This window comes from Aythya ferina, assembly GCF_964211825.1.
Source record: "Aythya ferina genome assembly, chromosome: 4".
Lineage (NCBI taxonomy): Eukaryota > Metazoa > Chordata > Aves > Anseriformes > Anatidae > Aythya > Aythya ferina.
In genome coordinates this window covers 41113185-41133065 of record NC_140300.1, presented here as the reverse complement: position 1 = coordinate 41133065, position 19881 = coordinate 41113185, and the positions used below count along the sequence as shown (strand labels likewise).

General features: G+C 36.3%; 1 protein-coding gene across 13 annotated transcripts in view; it reads left to right on the top strand.

The window, feature by feature from the left end:
- Positions 1 to 19881, top strand: part of INPP4B (inositol polyphosphate-4-phosphatase type II B) — a 303375-nt gene that overhangs the window by 244138 nt on the left and 39356 nt on the right. For all 13 annotated transcript variants that reach the window (XM_084516577.1, XM_084516572.1, XM_084516571.1 and 10 more), the window contains 5 exons: positions 7810 to 7982; positions 9084 to 9207; positions 10232 to 10349; positions 15044 to 15184; positions 18672 to 18769. In XM_084516577.1, the coding sequence (XP_084372703.1) occupies positions 7810 to 7982; positions 9084 to 9207; positions 10232 to 10349; positions 15044 to 15184; positions 18672 to 18769 (654 nt within the window). The remainder of the gene's footprint in view (positions 1 to 7809; positions 7983 to 9083; positions 9208 to 10231; positions 10350 to 15043; positions 15185 to 18671; positions 18770 to 19881) is intronic.

The window sequence follows — 19881 nt, the reverse complement described above, 5'->3', positions numbered from 1 at the left end:
AAGCACCTACATAGAGTTGAAATACTGTTTGAGGCTATAAATTCTGCCTTAATTTCCTCCGTTTCATATTTGAAGCCTGGATGTGTTGGTACATAACTTTTTCTTAGATATGAAGTAATAGCATGCTTTTGCATGCAGATACGTTTCTAAAATTTAGCATTTTTAATACATAAAATGCATGAAAATCACATAATGAAAAGTTTGCAATATGTTGTGCTTAAATATTTTACCATAATATGAGCATAACCTACTTGAGTAGTACTGCAAGTGTATGGGCACGGATCTTTGAATCTGAAACTGCTTCAGTGCTGAGGCTGATCCTAAGAAAAGTTGTGCTGCTGTTTGTAAGAAAAATAAGCAATACGCATGGATTTGATCAAATCATTGAAAAGTATGCCTTAAAGTATGGGATAAAATGTTTCCTTATATTAGTTGAACCTGCCTGTTACCATGGAAAATTTTTATATACGTATAACAATGAAAAGATTGCGAAGAATGCATCGCATTCATTTTGGATGGTAGAAAAAGTTATGACAGCAATTTGATGTTTTTGAGCAATAGCATATTCCTGCTACTACAGATGTTACCATAACCTATATTTAGAGTTTGTGAATATAGGCTTAGATTTGCAATCTCAATGCTGACATTCTATGGTCTTACTCTTTTTCCCAGCATGCTTATATTTATTTTATGGAATCTTTGTAATCTGAAATATTGGTGGCACCATTTTCTTGTACTTATCTTTCAACATGAGTTGTACCTTCCTTAGCGTAACTTTTCATGCAGTCTGACCTTTGAGTGTATTCTTAAGACTGAATTTGAGTTATCAGTTACCAAGGTAACATGCCATGGTTTTGTCACTTGCAGAATTATGATTTCTCTGCAGGATAAATCAGGAAGAGTAGATGGATTTTAAAGGAAAGGTTTGTTTGTTTTGTTTTGTTTTGTTTTGTTTTTTACCTTTTTTTAGCTTGAGACTGGCTTGCTTTGGAGAATTACTTGACAACATTGAATTCTCTCTTTACCTTTGCCTTACTGTGTGGGTTTTTTTTGGAGTTGGAATGTGAAAGCCTGTCCTGGAGAATTAGATGCCAATAAAATGCAGAAGTTTGCTCCTAGGCTTATACAGTCCCTGATGGATCTCCACATCTAGCTGTACTGGTACAAGAGGCTACTGTTTCCAGCTGCTCTTTGTAACTCTCTATCAGTATTATCAAACCCAGCTGCTCCTCCACTGGCTGTTTGTGTGAGTACTCCCTAACCTGCTACATCCAAAATCCCACCAAGTTATCTCAAAGAATTTAAACTAACATTGGGGTTGCATATGGATTTTGCCTGAAGTTAATTATGGAGTCATAAGCTATGCTGCTGGGCAGATGAATTGGTCAAGGGTAATCTTCACTGTAGGTAACCAAGATCATTTGGGGAATGGTGCCATGTTTCCTAGCTCAAATGAAGGATATTCATAGCCATATTGCTATGGGTATATGTACTTTTTTTTTTTTTTTTTTTTTTTTTTTTTTTTTGACTAATTTTGTACCTGCTGGGATCTCTGTAATTCTAGATTAAACTCTTCTGTCTTTTAGTGCCCTGGGGAATCACATCCATCCAAATGCAATTGCCAATAGAAATGTGAAACAAAACTGTCTAGTTTTGATAGCACCTTCAGGAAGAAGGGCATTTACTTGAAAATGTGATTGAGTTGGGAAGATGTAAAATTCTCCTTCAGTCTGCTCCTTAACTAGGAAACTATATTTTGAGGAAATGAACAGTTCTCAAAAACTTACTCTTCCATTCCTTTTCGTTAGATTTTTCTTATTCTCGTAAAATAGTCTTTGAATCAACTCTGATTCCAAAATTTAATGTACTACTTCTGTTTTTCCACTCTTATTCTTTTCCCTCTCACTCCTGTATCTTCCTTCCTTCTCTTTTTGGTAGGTTGAATAATTGGACTATATGGAGTCCAGAATATAAGATAACCAGTTCAGCAATACTTTCTATCAGTAATTCAGCTACTGACAAGAGCTTTAAAAGTCTTCCTTTCCTTCACCTGTTTAACTGAATGAACAAAGTGTTTTCTGAAGACATCAGAACATCTGGTCGTACAATACTTCCATAGCAAGGTTTATGTTTTGAGTATTTTAGATTAGCTTTAACATTGTCTATTGCTGCTGTCATCTTTTCCTGTTTTCAGTGTGACAGAAGCTGCCGAGACACTAGTATATGTATGATTAGATGGTTTCAACTTTCAGTATTAGTCTGTGTGAAAGTATAGAAAGTCTCAGGTGAATAGAGTAGATAGAGAAATCTACAAGAATTCAAAATCGTTCCCCATGGCACTAGAATTATGTGGTCGAAGTAGACTGCTGTGATACTAACTGCAGAAATACCAGGAAGACTTATGCAGGTTTGTGATGTTCTGGTAAGAAATGTGGCAGAATTACACGTAGAAAACCTCATCCCTCCTCATAAAGCATAGCTCTCATTCTTGAGTTAACTGAGCTCAAAGAGCTGGATGGGAAAAGAAAGAAATAGGAAGCATGCTACTATCCTGGAAGAATAAATTCAAACGGTGTGGGTTACATAGTTTGTTCTGTTTGCACCATCTGTTTTTGAGGGGACTGTTACTGTTCTGGGTTGGTTGGTTATTTATTTATTTTTTTTGGCTTGCCTTTTTTCGTAAGCCATTCGATTTTGTATCACACATTCAGTTTGTGGTGATGACACGTCAACTCACTTATATTGCTTGACCTCTGTTATTTCAGTCCTATCATGGGCTTTGCGTATTCAGGTAGTAAGGGAATAAGTGATTAGATACTGTAAATGGTTAGGTCTTCAATAGCTGCTGTTACCTCAATTACAGGAAGTGTCTAGTTCCCTTTGTCCTTTTAAAAGTGTGGTGATGTGTTTTCTTCTGGTTTTACTTCACTTTTAACTTCATACCATTTAAATTTTGAGGTCGCTTGTGGCCATCAAAGATTTCCACTGATTTTTAGGTGGTGCAGACAGGAATGATAGAATTGGCTTTTTTCCTCTGTTGCCAGTGTAAACTGAGATAAGAGTGCTGTTGCAAAGCCCTAGGGCTTTTCCAGTTTGATTACCAGAACTTTTTAATGAACAGTTCAGCAGGTCTGATGCTGAAAATGCCTTGCTTTTCTGCCAAACTTTATCAAATTTCACATGCAGTTTGACATACTGCAACTTGAATTTTAGCATGTAAAAATGACTCGTTGGGAGCTCAGCAGGTCATTTGCCTGTGCAGGCATGTTAGAATGTGGGACTGCAAGATGTTTTCCAGCAACCATAGAGCAAATCCTCTCATAAATTGAACTTTGACAACTCTCCAGCAATAGAAGCAGACTAGTAACCTAGTTGCACTTACTCATGTTTTAGTCTCACACTAACTGTATAGTGACAGTATTTCTTCTTTTAATTTCATCCTTTCATTTTCCATTTTCATGTGCCTGCCATGTTTTACTCTCCTATCCAGAAACTGACTAGGATGGTTTTTGAAATGAGTTTCCTTGCTTCATCACCAGGCTCTGACTCTGTTTGGATCCTAAATTTTCCATACAGAACAGGCTGCCTGTGTCATCTTAGCAACTTGACAGTTACCTTGTGGTCTCCTTCTAGCTTACATTCTTGCTGCTAATGTCCTTTCTGAAGTGTTTACTCATTCAGTTAATTCTGAAGTGTTCTTGAAAGACCTTTATTTCCACTTAGTTGAGGATGCAAATCTTGCAAGTTCAAGTTAAAATAAATATGACATCTGAAGCATCAGTGCTTCTGTAAGTACTTGAATGCGTTAGACACAAAAGCAGTAATTTGTACCATTCCCTTCTTTATGTGATTCTGCCAAGCTATCATCAGTCTCAGTAGTAGAAGACCTCTCCCAGACTCTTAGATGTGTAAGCAGTGCCTGGTAACCACGCAGTACCCTCACACATGAGCAATGTCAGAATAAGGTAAATCAGGATAATCTAAACATGAATTTAGATCAGGATTTTAAAGCTCTTTTTACACATATTATCTCTTGATGAATTTTATTAATATTCTGTATTTATTCCTTGTGTACAAGACAATTTTCCTGTTTATTGAGTTTACTCATAAGCTTCAAAATACAGTGCTTCTTTTTTGTTTAATAAATACGATTCTCTGATTCAAGGCGCAACTTATAAGCTTCAGTATTTGCTGTAAGTGTGTCTGATAGATATTTAGAGACTTGTGCATTGTTAATGGATAACCATGTTTTTAATCCTGCCTGGAGTATTTGCAATAGGATAAACATCATAACAACTGACATACAGTGATTTTTAACACAGACCAAAGATATGAAGCATCTATGAAGATCTCTCCTACACTTTTGTCCTTTCAAAGACCTTGGTCTGTCATAAACTTGCTTTTATCTTAACACTAATTTTTCTTTAAAATAAAAGGACAGAAATGAGAATACATTTGTCCATTCATAAATGTTCTATTCTCAAGTAACAATGCAATCCTTCTTAGATCTGCTAACTAGCTCCACCTTCTGGGGCCTGGACATCCTTACTAGTTGTGAATAGAAATTTTCAGTGAAAACATGCACCAAATTGATTGTTTTAGATAATTATCTGGGGGTATTGTAATTTCTCCTCTCCTGATGCCAAGTACAATTCTATTTTATATTATAATTAGTATTTATTTATCCAATAGGATAAGATTTCCTACAAATTTATGGGTTTTATTGTATTCTACAAAGCAAAGTACATATGATAGTAAAGTTCTCTATAGAGAGTAGGCACTGCATGGTTTTCTTGGTGAATTTAAGTATTCAGTAGAATTTATTTTTAATACAATTAGCATGACTGTCCTTCAATAAAAAATTGGTCTTGAGAATTCCAAATATTTGAATTGCTTCTTAATGCAGCTGTCATTGACAAAAATTGCCTATACTAGTAATACGATCAAATAAGTCCCGTTTTTATCTTTGTAAAGCACTACATTTCAATCATAATCTTAGCAAAACAAAAACAAAACAACAAACAACTGATCTTGAATCTTTGCAGCACAAGGTACGTGCAAAAATCGTAACAGAAGGTAGTTATCGGTGGTTTACTGCCAATCTGGAAGGCTGTGTGAAGCAGAATCCACTTACGTTTGTTCTGGGTCCAGTATTATTCAATATTTTCACTACTGACTTGGCTTATGAAATATAGATGATGCTTATAAAATTTGCAAATGCTTAAGGCTGGGAGAGGCTTTAAGCACCATGGGAGCAGGATTAGAATGGATGTTGATGAAATGGAACGCTAAAATATTAGGATGCAGTTCAGTAAGGACAAGTACAAAGTTACGTTCCTAAAAAAGCAGAAATGCATGATGTGGATTGCCTGGTTAAGTGGCAACTCAGTAAAAAAAAGTTCCAAGTGTTACCTGAAGTTACAAAAGTTTCAAGTGTTACCTGAATTTTGTGGTCACTATATGACCACCTCTTCTATGAAATGAGTTGGTAAAGCTTCTAAGTACTATCCACATAATCTGAGTTGTAAAAGCAGGTTCATGAAGTGTGCCTAGATCAATAAATTCTTATTTTTTCTTGCCCTAGCCATCAGTGTACTTGGAAGATCATTGTATGTGTCTGCATCCAGCTATGCTTTCCCATAAGAGTGGGGCATATGTCTCTTGGCTGTGCCTTCAGCTCTACTTTTTAAATACTTTTTAAAGTGGCTATGTATGATCTTTTTCATTATTTGCTCAAGTAAGAAGCAGACAAATTATTTTCTTATCACTTGCAGATCTGTTCACTAGTTTAGTGTACATTGCCTTTTAATCTCATTCTGCTGCAATTGCTTTCATTGGCATATATTTATTGATTAATTTAGTAAATTACTATAATTTAAGGCCACAAAGGAAAATTCAGATCATGTGATCAGCCTAGTCTGAATTCCAGTATGTTGTCTACCTTATTTTAAAATTCAATTAGACCGTGTCTTACAGCAGCCGCCAGCCTTTGGTTATTCTTTTGCTTTTATTCCCTTTAGTACTCTTTATTTTCTCTTCATAAAGAGCAGAAATCAAGTTTCTGTTCAGTCTTCTTGATAGGCTTAAGAAGTTTAAACCCTAAATCTTGGTGGCTCTCCTTTTCAAGCTCTCTATTTTTCCAGGAGTCTTTAAAATGGATACACCAGATTTTGGCAAGCATTGTATCAATACTGTTTTTGTCAGCGACACATAAAATTAACTTTTTGCTGCAGCATGGGACTGCGGATGGCTTATGTTCTGTTTTCTTCATGATGGCTCTAATTTCATAACTGCTCTTTTCCAGGGAATGGTTTTTCAGTCTGTATTTCTTACACTGAAATATGTATGCCTGTATTAAAACACATTTTGTCTCACCATATAGACACTGTTTGCAAAGCAATCCAAGTTGTTCTGACTGCTCTGTCCTTATTCTTATTTCTTCCTTCCTACACCTTAATTATTTTGCAGTTCCTCCTGGCTTTCAAAGTCCTCTCAAGTTGTCTTGGCTACAGTTTTATTCATTTCCATATTTTTCCATAGTATAGCCAAATTAACTTTGCAGCAGACAGCTCTGTGTTCCTGTCTAAAGAACTTCTTTAGTACTAATGAGTCTCTCGCTGGCCTGGCTCAGAATGTTACCTGAAACAATGTGCTGTTATCTTCCACCTAATTACAATTTAAGTGGAACAGGTTTTGGTTATCAATAATTCTTAATTACACTAATCTACACAAAAACAAAACAAAACACCTTAGTGATGGACACTACAAAGTCATTTGCACTTCCTATTCTTGTATAGATTTTTCTGGAATGTCAATTTCTGTCTTTTCAAACTATAACAATGAAACTGAGATGTAGATTCTGAAGCAGGGTTATTTTTTTTATTTGCTCAATGCAGGGGGGTGTAGGCAAAACCATAGGTAACTACAACGCAGGTCTGTTTTTATTAAATCTCGAAAAATTCAGGAACAGCTTGGGTAATTGGTCAAGTTTGAGTAAGCTATTCTGTTTTTTTCTCCGTTACTCATTATCACTTTCTTTAATTTCTAATGTATTAAGGAGTAGTGTTTTTTTCATGTGTTTCATCAGCTTGTTTTTTCTGATACTTCTCAAATACATTTTAACAGCAAAGCATTATAGAGTAGATCAAAATCTGTCTGCTCACAGTAACTCAAAAAATAATGAGTTCAGTATGTCTATTTAAAGAGAAGAATACAGAGATAAGCTAGAAAGAAATGAGACTTGAAGGTGTTAGCATCTTTCAAGCCTATACATTAAACAGATAATATCCTTCCCAGATATCTATTTGTTCTTCTATTTTGCCTCCCAGCATGCATTTTTTTTTCTTAAATACAGGATCTCCCTGTTTTTCAGTGGTGTTTTGTGTTTTTTTTTTGACTGCATTTCATTTGCTTAGATACAAGGTTGTCAAAGAACAAGGTTGGAAAGAATGGGAGATTCTTCATCATATTCATCTTGTGCTAAACGAGTTTTTGCTTGTATCTCTAAGTTTGGTGTATAACACATTAATGCAAGCTTTACCGAGAAGTTAGGTCTGTTAAAAAGTTGTTTCAGGATACAGCTGAATTCAGGCCAGGGATATAACCCCAGTCTTGGTGCTAAGCTAGAATCCTTCCTTTAAGCATAACCTCTAGTGATGTTTGCAACACCACAATGGTTAGGATATAGAGCTTCAGTGTTGGCTAAAGCTCTAGGACAAGCTAGACAGCCACTGCAGGCCTCTCTCCAGTCCAAAAATGATTTTTACTACAACTTTTCTGCTTTGGAGCTAATGATCTGTCTTGTTCTAGGTGACTGGTATGAACAACTTTATCCCTTGGTGATTACGCTGAAGGACTGCATGGGAGAGGTGGTGACCAGAGCGAAGCAGTCAATGGCGTTTGTCCTGCTCCAGGAACTTGCCTGTGGTTTGCCACAATGTTTGATGCTGACCCTGAGGAGAGACATTGTCTTCAGTCAAGCAGTAGGTTGTCTTATTTCACTTATATCCTACTGTAATGGCTATTTTGATGATGCTACTATAATTGACCATACTATGTCTCTGTGTGTGTTGTTCTTTTGCCTGGTTTATCACAACTTTTTCATGTGTTTTCCATTACATCCACCTAAATATTTTATAATGTGATAAAGAAAGGAATAGTAAATGGAAATCCATAGTAACTGAATCACCGAGTCACAGAAATAGGTCTGCTGTGAACTGGAAGACATTATCTAACCTCTCCGCTTCATCCAAAGAAGAGATCCGTAAAGCTATTTTTTGTAGTCTTCCCGGGTTATATACGCCAGTATTCTCACGTGGAAGTAAGGACCTCAAATCTAGCCTGAACATTCCTTGCTGCTATTGAAGCTAGATATTTTTTCTCCTGGTCACTGTGGAAATGAATAACAGACAATTGGTTTTCCATTTGTATCAGTATTTTATGTGTTTAAAGACTGTCAGCCTGCCTCTTCTCTGACTTGTCTTCTCTTGGTAAATAACTCAAGTTCTTTTGATCCTCTCCTGTGGGTGTTGTTTTCCAGATAGACCAATTATTTAGAGAGAATCTAATTTCTTCCTCAAGTTACTCGTATTTCCCAACATAATTAAGGAGTTAGGGAACGATGGCCAAGGAGATATGTTTACGTTAGGTGTCTAACTGCTTTGAAATCCATCATAATTCGTATCTTTGCATGTTTATAGTCTGCTAAGAGAGGTCCTGGTCGTGTTTATTCCATTGTAAATAACACAATCCCATAAAACAAGTGAAATTTCTGTAATATAAAATAAGGGAATATTTGGTGTAAAAAAACCTAAGCAATATACTAATGTGAAATCATGTATATTGTCACTACATAGAAATATCCAAGTTATTTTCACAGATGATGTTGAACTTAGCAATATGGTTTAAGTGGAGGACTTATTAGTGTTAGGTCAGAGGTTGGACTCGATGATCTTGAGGTCTCTTCCAACCTAGACGATTCTGTGATATATAAATATTACTTCTGTAGTGTACAATGATAGCAAGCCTTGTTTTCACTGTGATTGCAAAACATATGTAATTCCATATTTTTTTTGTCTTTATAGCTTGCTGGATTGGTCTGTGGGTTTATAATCAAATTGCACACAAGTTTACATGATCAAGGATTTTTACAACAGCTTCATACTGTTGGGTTACTTGTGCAATATGAAGGACTCCTTAGCACATATAGTAAGTATTGTTCTTGGACAGAATTCTTTATGCATACACACCAGACGCTTACCCAGGAGTTTTAGATTTTAACTTCTGTTCCACTCCAGGAATTTGCCTTACTGAATCAGAAAATATTACCCTTAGGAGACAGTAGGCTTCTATATAATAGCACAATTGACAGTGTTGTCAACTCTACATCACAGATTACTTAGATTATTTTCAGTCTCTCAGGGAACACTAGCTGCTAATTCTTCTGCACAGAGTGCAGATCTACATTGCCTTAAATACAGGAGACGGGCTTCATCAATGCAGCTAGGGAAACTTTTGATTTTAATATGTCCTGTTTTCATTTGTATAGGCACTTGGTCTGACCCAAAAAAGCAGGTTTATAAAGCTAACCCAAACAGCACAGTTACTGACCCTCTCTCTTGTGCCTTGACCATGTCAGTACTGGTGAAGATACCCTGAAAATTGTTTAACGCCTGACTTGTTATAAGTGCCATCATTTTATATCTATTTTTGAGGACATTTGGAGAGAGTAATTGCAGTTAGCTTCAAAAAGCTTTGAACTAGATGTGTTGGAATCCTTCCCCAAAATAGAGATTTTGAAAAAAGTAGAGGGATTTAGCATTTGTGCAGTTCTTTGCTGCATAGGCAATTACACCTCCTCATTTGGAGATTGCTGTCAGACTCCTTTCTGCATGATGGTCACTGTTATTCTTAAAACCTTTGTCCTCCACCAGCAGGACAGTCTTTAAAAAACACTTTCAAAATAGAATAACGTAAGAAAGGCCATTTTTCTCTATGCACACGTAAAGCAGACTGATTTTCAGAGGTGCTTAATACTCAGTTATCTAGGCCACAGAGAATTGTCAGCAGTTCTAAAAATCAGACTGCTTTTATGTAGGTTACTCTAATGTGGATTTAGGGCTGTGATTTTCAGATGCACAGACTGGGAAATACAATCCACATATTGCCTTACTATAACCTATCCAGTGACTGATGTCTTCTCTGTTAATAACCCTGTAATCTTTCCATACAGGTGAAGAAGCAGGGATGCTAGAAGACATGGCTGTGGGAATTTCAGATTTGCAGAAAGTAATGTTTAAAGTCATTGAAGCCAAATCAGAAGATTTTTTGCCTATTATAACTGGAAGGCGGTAAGAACTTTGTTTCCTGAAGCACATGGCAGGTAGCTTTAACCGTTAGCACATGAAAATGCAGATAATGTTTTTTTTTTTTTTATTGCTGAGTTCTATTATATGGAAAGTGCAGTAGTTTGCCTCTTCATGAAGCAAATGGATGTGTAATTGAGGTAGTAGGGATTTGTAAAGCTAATAGTAGTATGGGCTCTAGGTTACTTTCCTGATTAGCACCTTAAAGCTCCAAATATATAACACAAATTAATCACAAGTGCCTGAATTGCATGTTGAGTTTCTGTTGCATTTTTCGTATCCAGACACTGAATCAAAGAGAAGTGGCAAGGTTAAATATTTACAAAAGTGTATTCTAACTGAACGTACCTTGTTTTTGAGGTTACCAAAACTTATTTTCCAGTGTGAGAAATGAAATTATGTTTCTAAGAGCTAAAGCTTGATTGTCTTGAGATGGAAACTGAAAGACTCTGATGCCAATTTTATTTGCTGAAGATCATTTAGAACATATGCAACATCAGAAGTCCTTACACGAAGCCACTGATGCATTATGCATCATGCATCTCACATAAGCAATGCTGAATATCAGGGCATAAACTGAAATAGTTCATTAATTGTGGCTACAAGAGGGTTAAAAAGATTGTTACACATGAGGAATGGGGTTTTCATCTTCATTATTATTCTAGTCTGAAGCCCCAAATGTTTTTACTTTTGCAGAAATCACTTCCTTAATAGTATCATTATTCTTGAGTTGACTGTAAATTAAATTCAGCTAAAAGCAGCAACTTTTAAAAAAGATATTTTTTTCTCTGAAGGGGGCTTTCACAACTGATTTACTTAATTATTCTGGATGATTCACTCTCATCCTATGGGCCTTCCGAGAAGGGATTGAAATAAATAGCAGGAAGGCCGGAGTATGATAGGCAACACATCGGGAGTAATTAAGAATAATTATGGTGTGTAGATAAAACAGAAGAAATACATCCTTTGTAAATCACATCAGTCAAACATCTTGAAAAATCTAGCAGCTACATTTACTGGCTTGCTGCCATTACTGCGGTACACTGAACTGTCACACCAGGAGGTCCTGCTTTTGAAAGACTTGAGCTTTAAGCTGCCTCAGGCATTCTGGATTGATAGAGTAGTCAGTCTTTAGGAAGAAGAGTTACTGCCTATGATTGCTGTACTGTACTTACTGGCAGGTGTTCACTTGATGGAATTGGTATCAGACTAAAAAAAAAAAAAAAAAAGTTTTAAGACTTGTTTGGAGCCCTGTTCTCTTTGAGCTGTGATGAGACAGCATTGAAAGTCATACATAAAAGAGGAGATAGTGGAAAAAACAAGTATTTTCTAATTAACGTTTAGAGAATCCACATCTTTTGGATTGTTTCAAATCTAAAATTAGACTTAAATACTGTAGAAATGCAAGACAGAACATAAAACTACCAGTTCTTAATTTGCAGAGACAGAGTATTCACTTGCAATTGTTTTTTGAGGGAAGTGCTGAAGACTGAGATTCTACAAATGAAAACAAATCAATCCAAAGAGTGTGGCGTTGAGTAGTAATGTGCTGACCTGCCGATGTGGGTGGCTGACTGTGGCCATCCAGGTGGAATTGAGTTTAGGCACTTGAGTTCTTATATTATGGGCAAAAGTAGTTAACTCTTACATTGTATTAAAGAATTTTATAAAAGTATTGGGTTGTGTGCATGAACTTCTGAGTCATCACAGGGTTTGATTTAAAAAAAAAAAAAAAGCTTTCAACTAAGTGCATGATCAGACCGGCACTTGCAGCCACATGGAAGTAGTCTAAATAGTTGTCACTTTCCTGGATAAAGCACCTCCCTGCTGAAATGCAATGACTTTGTTTGTGTTTCTTTTTTTTTTTTTTTTTTCTTGTTGCAAAGCAAAGATAGTGTAAATGACCTGTTCTGTGTTTATGGACAGAGCTAAGTGTGCACTTGGAGCTGACCGCAAATAGCTAGAGTCCATGGTCCTCACCTGTGTGTGGGGGTAGTTGTTAGAATCTTTCTTACAGGTCTGCAAGTGGTTTTCTGTCCTCATATATGATGATAACAAATATTTGAGAACAAGGCAAATAAAGTTAGACAGAGTTACTCTTAAACAGTCATGTTTTACTGAAATAAACAAATGTAGAACACCTAAACTTATATAATTAGTCCTGAAATAGATCATTTATTTTTTACCCTCTTAAGCACACTGGGTTTCTCTACTCCGTTTTTTTGTTTGTTTGTTTGTTTGTTTTTGTTGTTGTTTTTTTTTTTTTCCCCGTGGAGATCTTTAAATGTTAAAAAATCATGTAACAATTCCTTGGTTAGCCACCTTCTCATTGCAAAATGTAGTGGCCTTATTATCCATCACATGCCAAAACTGCCTAGTATCTCTGCACTGAAGCTAGCCATAAGAGAGAGATACTAAGTGACAATAAGCTTTATTATTTTATTATTGTTTCTTACTGCAGTAGAATCATAGGACCTGTAAAATGTTGGGAAATTAATGTCAAACAAGTTCTCCAGTTTTCAGTACTTTGATTTTTTTTTTTTTTTTCCTACCCTACCTGACTTAGGAACCGTTCCCAGACTTCCAGACTTGCCAGACAGCTCCCTGTCACAGTCTAGTAGTGTTCTTCTTAAATGATAAGAACTGGGTTGTTCTTATTGCACAACTGGTGAAAGATTTTTAAAGCCTACCAAGGATTATATCTGGGACTTGTGTAAATTTTAATTAAAAAAAACAAACAAAAAAGAAGTAAGGGGAGGGTAGGCTCTTAAATGCTACAGATGTTAATTTGTCATGCCTAAAGGTCAACATTTTTCGGTGTTCTTTGACACGTTGAAAGATTTGTAGTGATTTTTGGAAGCGTGAAATGTTGCAATGCAATGACTTAATGACATTTTTGGTTCAGTAACGTACATTCTTTAAATTAGACTAAACCAACATCTCTTCTCAACCTCCTGAAAGTGCTCTATGACAGGAAAACATTCTGGTAGCACTTCACAGCAGCTAGGAATTACAAGTATGCAGGCTGAGAATGAATATTGCTATACAAAGATCATTTTCACAGAGTTCTTTACTGTCATCCTTGCTAACTCTGTGTTTCCTTCACATGGATTAATTAATTAAATAAAACTCAAACCAAATACAGTTCTACTCCCCACATAAGTTTGTTGTTGTTTCCCTCATCTGAGACACATATCCTCCATTCATAACTGTTGATAACTGCCCCAGTTGGAAGCATCTGGCATTTGCTCAAAGACTACATACTAGTTCTAGCCCATACCAAAGCACATGACAACAGCCTAGCCACAATTACACTTCAGTCACAAGTCTGTACTTGGACCCATTTTATTTTGTTGAGTAGGACAGGGGTTCAAACACAACCTCTACCTTTCCGAAGAAGAAGCACCAGTTCTAAGATAGGTCCACTCATCCATCCAACTTGCTGAGGATTGAAGAGCCATTGAAGAAACTGCCATTGTTCTTTAGGGTTTTCTGCCTTTTCTCCCCGAAGTTCTACACATGGGTAGTCAAGATTATATTTTAATTCTTTAGCAAACACATGATAGATTGAAATAAGGGTTTGAGGGATTTTGTGATTATTTTGCTACATGCAAAGCAGTATTATTAAAAAAGATAACTAGATAAAGTCAAAAGAATGAAACCCATTCTTTTCCATCTTAAGTTTGCGTGCATAAATCGTGTGATGTCATAGGCCTAGTTTTCATAGGTAGGATATAGATCCTTCTTCCCTAACACCTCTGTAATAATTTTCCTTCATGATGCTGTACCGAAGTGTCCTCTGCAGGAGAGAAAGTTTAAGTTTTTGGTATCAGTTGGCCCTCTTCAAATGATTAAAATTTCAAAGTCTGCAAGACAAATGGATCTGCTCCTGGTCTGTTCTTTTTTATTACACCAATTGCTCTAATAATAGAAAGAAAGCTAGCAGTGTGCTATTGTTTCTATCATGTTAGTTCAGGCATCAATTGTCAAAACAGGTAGAATTCAACTTGAGGGTTCCACAATGAACGACACGATCAGAAACTGGACTGGCAGCCAAAGTAGCATATTTTTAGTAAAGTCAAACAAAACACAACATGAAAACAATACTGTTACATCTCATCCCTTCTCCTAAAATAGGATCCATGTTTGGGTAATGAGCCTTTAATTATTATCTTCACTGAGTCTATTTTGTAGTTTGTGATGCTTTCTATCCCTAAGGAAAAAAATCCAGACACTGAAGGAAATTTATATTTTGTGGGCTTTTCTGAAGAGTTTTCTCCATATAGGCCATATTACATGTAGAGTGGATACAAGGTTCAAGTTGTGGCTTCTGAAATCAAGTTGTTTTTGTAATTCAGTGAGATGCGCTTTAACAGTTGAGGTGTTCACACTGATACTGTGGTAGCAGAAGACTTTTCTGCTGATTCCACTTTTAGTCCTATTTTCACTTCAGTAAAGAAGTCAGTATCAAGAGCATATAATCATATATACCTTATATTTCCATATAAGTTTGTGCTCTTAAAACAAGTCAGCTGAGTCTTCACATGTTGTGCTTTAACACAAGGGGAAAAAAGGAAACTGATTGATATGTCTAAATGTTCTCTGTAACTTAGGAAGGTTATAATTTCAAGCAAACCAATCAATATTCCTATCCTTATTCTTCCTTTTATTTTTCCTAGTGAACATTATGTTATAGAGGTCCAGCTTCCAGCAAAGATGTTTGAGCTGCTGCCACAGGAGATTAAAGAAGGAAAGCTACTTCGCATGTATCCAGTACTCTTTAATGTTGGAATCAATGAACAGCAAACACTTGCAGAGAGGTAAGAAGACACTTTCAGAAAAATGTTTCATTTTCTATCTGAGTATGCTGTGTTAGTACAAGATACCTCTCATAGGATTACAAAGAAATCTTTTCGTTATTTGCTCTTGGACCATTTCAGCTTGACTTTGTGTGTATTTTCAAAAGTATTAAAGGAAATAAGTACAAGCTATGGAGCAATGCAAAATAATGAAAAAGGCCAAGTAAAGATAAGGCTGTATGCGGGACTTAGTCTGTTTATTTCACACAATCAACACCAAGTTTTCCTTGGATACAGATAGGGAATGGATTTCTAGTTCACATGGATAAATCTTAATGTGCAGTACTTTTTGCCTTTTCAAACAGAAGTTTGAAAATTTCAATTTCTTACCATTTTAGAGGTGGAGTTGAACAAATTGTAAACCATAAAGAGAACATTTTTCTCAACTTCTTAGGTTTGACTTTTTTTTTTTTTTTTTTTAGACAAGATTGAGGGGCGTTAGTTATTTGCATAGAATATGTTAGTAATATGCCTCTGGAAACATGAAGGCTGATGTTAAAATTCTAATATGCTAATACTCGTCCTCTGAAGGGATTGCTGGAAACTAATTTATCAGTGCAATGTTAGTTAAAGTTTCACCAACCTACTAATTTTCTGTCCCCAGAGAAGGTTAGCCGTTGGTCGTGTTAAATTACAAAGCTTGTACAATGCTAAAATTGCAAGGTGGACATCGTTTTTTCTTTAACTGTTTTTTTTTTTTTTTTTTTTTTTTTTAACAGAGTGTAATATGTTCTTTTAGGCTGTATTCAAACAAACTCAAAAGACTACATACTCAAAACCAAAAGCACTCTATGTGTAGGTGGGGAAATACATGGAGACAGAGAAAATTTGTTAACCTGGGCAACAGACAAGAAGTTAAGCACAACTGGAGTTTGACATCATGTCCTTTGTAGATAGAGGAGTAGAAGGAGACATTTAAGGAAGATTTCTAAGGAATGCAATCAGGTAGCTGTGTGAATATCTTGGGGAGACGTCTCTCAGTTGTGAGTGGTGAAGTGTGGGAAAACTTAATTATAAAATTTGAATGGGAGATGAAGGCTGAATCAGAAGACAAAGGTAAAAGTTAGCATTTTACTAGAGGAAAAAGAAGTAAGTAGCTCTCTATAGAGCTTGCAATGCTCTTGAAAATGAAAATAGTTTATTCTTGATGCCATAAAAAAAATGAAAAGTGGTTTTATGGGAGGACCTATGTAGTAATACGCAAAACCAGCAAAGTCAGTAATGACAAAAAGTGTGATGCTTCACATTTTTCCAAAATTAGAAAAAAAGGAGTGTGCAGTAACCAAGTTTGTGAGAGCTCGTGTAGGGTGGGGAAAGAGACCACATATTACAAAGGTCCTGAAGAAAGAGGTGACAAAATTAGAAATAGCCTGCATCTGGGGAGGGAAGGAATCAGTAGAAAGCAGAGGAGTCAGTTTGAAAAGATGTCAACTGGGTTCCAAGTGGAGTGACAGGAAGAGTGGTAACATTTTTCTCCGTAGTGATTCTACCTTGTCCCCAAAGAAAAGAAAGCCATACATAAAAAAATAATGAATTATCTTTCAAGCAAACCAAGTTGGTTTATTCCATGCAGAAACATTTTATGCTTGTGGTTACAGGTGTTAACATTAGTCTTTGTTGAAAATATTGCTCAACTTGATTGCATGCTTGTCTTTGAGATTGGAAACACTGCACGTGATTTTTGTTAAAAGGTGTTTTAGTGGGAGAATGAACATAAAAATAAAAATTGTTTTGTGATAAATTGTTACAAGATGGTACTTAATTAGCTGTTAACATCTACTTTCAATAAAGCACAGTTGATAATGTGCCTGTTTTAAAAGAAATACTCGTGTGACAGTGCAGCAATGGCTCTTGAGGGAAGTAGCTGAATCATTTCCTTTTTTGCCCTTTAAAATATTAGATTACTTTCCATGTGATATAACAGTACATTTGGAATCTTCTGATTTGCATCCCCTTGTGTCTGCCTGAATTTCTCATTTACCTATCCATGCCCCTCTTTTTTTAGTTTTGCACCATTTTCTACTCTGTCTTCCTTTTCTTTGTTTCAACGTTATTCTAAAGATGAGGCACAGAAACTTGGTCCTAACTGCCTAAGGAACACTCCTGTCCTTACTTCTGTATCCATCAGAGTATAAGTAGCAGGAGACTTTTTTTAACCTATGTGTGAAACTTCACTGTTGTGGAAATTTTGGTCTCAGAAAGAAAGATACTTTTCCATATAGCAATAGTCAGCTTGTGGATAAACTGTAATGGCATCCTGATGCAGCCTGGGTTTTCTGTGAGGAACAGGTTATTGGGGACATGGACAATGTGTTCCCAGCAGACTAAATTGCTGCAAGAAACCCCAGAACACTTGCCTGACCCAGCTGCAGCACTGTAGTGTGACCAGTGATGTCTGTGTGCTGCAGAAAGCTTAAATGCAGGCAGCTGAAGTGAGCTAGCCTGTGGTTTCACAGAATCACAGAATTTCTAGGTTGGAAGAGACCTCAAGATCATCGAGTCCAACCTCTGACCTAACACTAACAAGTCCTCCACTAAACCATATCCCTAAGCTCTACATCTAAACATCTTTTAAAGACCTCCAGGGATGGTGACTCCACCACTTCCCTGGGCAGCCCATTCCAGTGCCTCACAACCCTCTCGGTAAAGAAGTTCTTCCCAATATCCAACCTAAAACACCCCTGGCGCAACTTTAGCCCATTCCCCCTCGTCCTGTCACCAGGCACATGGGAGAATAGACCAACCCCCACCTTGCTACACAGAGGTGTAGCACAGAGGCAGCTAGTCTCTAAAGGCAGCTAGCACAGAGCTGCCTTTAAGGGTGGCTCTGTGAAGCTTAATAGAGAAATCACTGTTCAAAAGCAGGGAAAGAGTTTTTTCGTTAGTTTCAGACACAAGAAAATAAAATAACTAACAGTTCAGGAGCAGCATAGGGCTGAGAAGGGCTGGAGGATTAATCAATTTGACTATTTATAGCAAATATTCTCAGACCAGAGTACTCCAGTGGCAGAAATTAGTCCTTCAGGAGGTTTTTCTTCTGACGCTTACCTCTATTCCATCTTGTGTGGCTTCAATATCATCTATCTCTGGTAGAAATTACTGCTACTGCTGTTGCTCAGGTATATTAAGAGATTTAGGAGTTGTACTCTTCCCATTTGGAATTCTCACAGAGAGCCCTTGCATTTATTCAAGATTCATGAAGAGAATCAGAACTTGTGCTTTATTGAATGATTGTATGTAAACGAATTACTTTGTCCATATGTTTTGGGAAGACTTATCAATGGTTGTTTACCTCATTCCCAAATATTAGTTCCAAAGCACATTTGACAAAATTTAATACATTCAACACTAGAAAAAAATAATCAAATTCTTTATACATAGAAAACATTCTGAAGGATGATTTGGCTTTATGTTGTAGACTTTTCATCATTTTACTGTAATTTTATAGGTTTGGAGATACCACTTTGCAAGAAAACATTAACCAGGAAAACCTAGAACTTCTAAAAGAGTATTACAACTTGTTTACGGAAAAAATGCCTCCTGACTGTGAGTATAAGATAATACAATATCCAAATGGCTTTTAAAAGGTTTAATAGGTGAAAGATTATAAGAAAGTAGTATTAGCACAATGTTAATGTGCTGTGTTTAGATGTAGGCCTCAGTCCCATAATTTGTTCCATCAAGTTGAGCAGTTTGGGCCTTTTCAAATCCCTGCTGAAGTCAGCAGTGATTGCAGGCCCAAGGCCATAGCAAAAACAACAGAGAGGTTGAAGTGCAGTAATGATGAACCAAACAGCGCTCTTAAATTATTAATATGATATACTCTTTAATAATTCAAGTGGAGGACACTCCATAGTTACTATATTTGTACAGAAGTACTCGATGGGAATTTTCATCAGTTTCACTCATTGCCTCTACTTTTCTTCCCGAGTATGTGTTAAGGTATGGAAGACTGCTTCCATCTGTATCTACAGATTTCTCAGTAATGAGCCACATTATAACATCACTGATATTAATAGCATGGTTCTATTAGAATGGGTCCTACATTCGAATGTTATAGATATGTGGCATCATAAACATAGCGTTCTGTTACTATGCTGAAAAGGACCATTTGTATCAATATAAACCTGTTAAAGCAGTCTTAATGCCTAAATTATATTCCTAAAACTTACAAATTGTGCAGGCTGACTTAAAATAGCTTGGATTTAGGTCTCTGCCTGTTCCACTTGGGTAACCATGTTTGAACCTAAAGAACCTGTTGTCCTACAGGACGTGTTTGTAATTCCTCATGGTACATACTGCTGGTTAAAATCCTATGCAAAGCTTGTGCCCTCTTACAGAACAGCTTCTGTTCTTTTGTTTTGCTAATTATCCATTTGTACATGTACTTGTAGTTTTATCTGATGTGCCACTCTATATACATATGTGCTTATCTTTTATATCAGCAAAATTTTAATTTTTTAATTATTCTGGCAGAAGTGAAAGCTCTTTTCCTAAGGGCTAAGCAGTATGACCACCAGTCCACTCACATCTCTAATATTATGAAAATTTCTACAGAAAATCTCATACAGTAAGTTAGCAATTAGTTTAGGGAAATTCTGCCAAGAAAGCTTCCTGAAAAACTAACCTCATCTGGAATTAGGTCTAAGGTAGGTCTA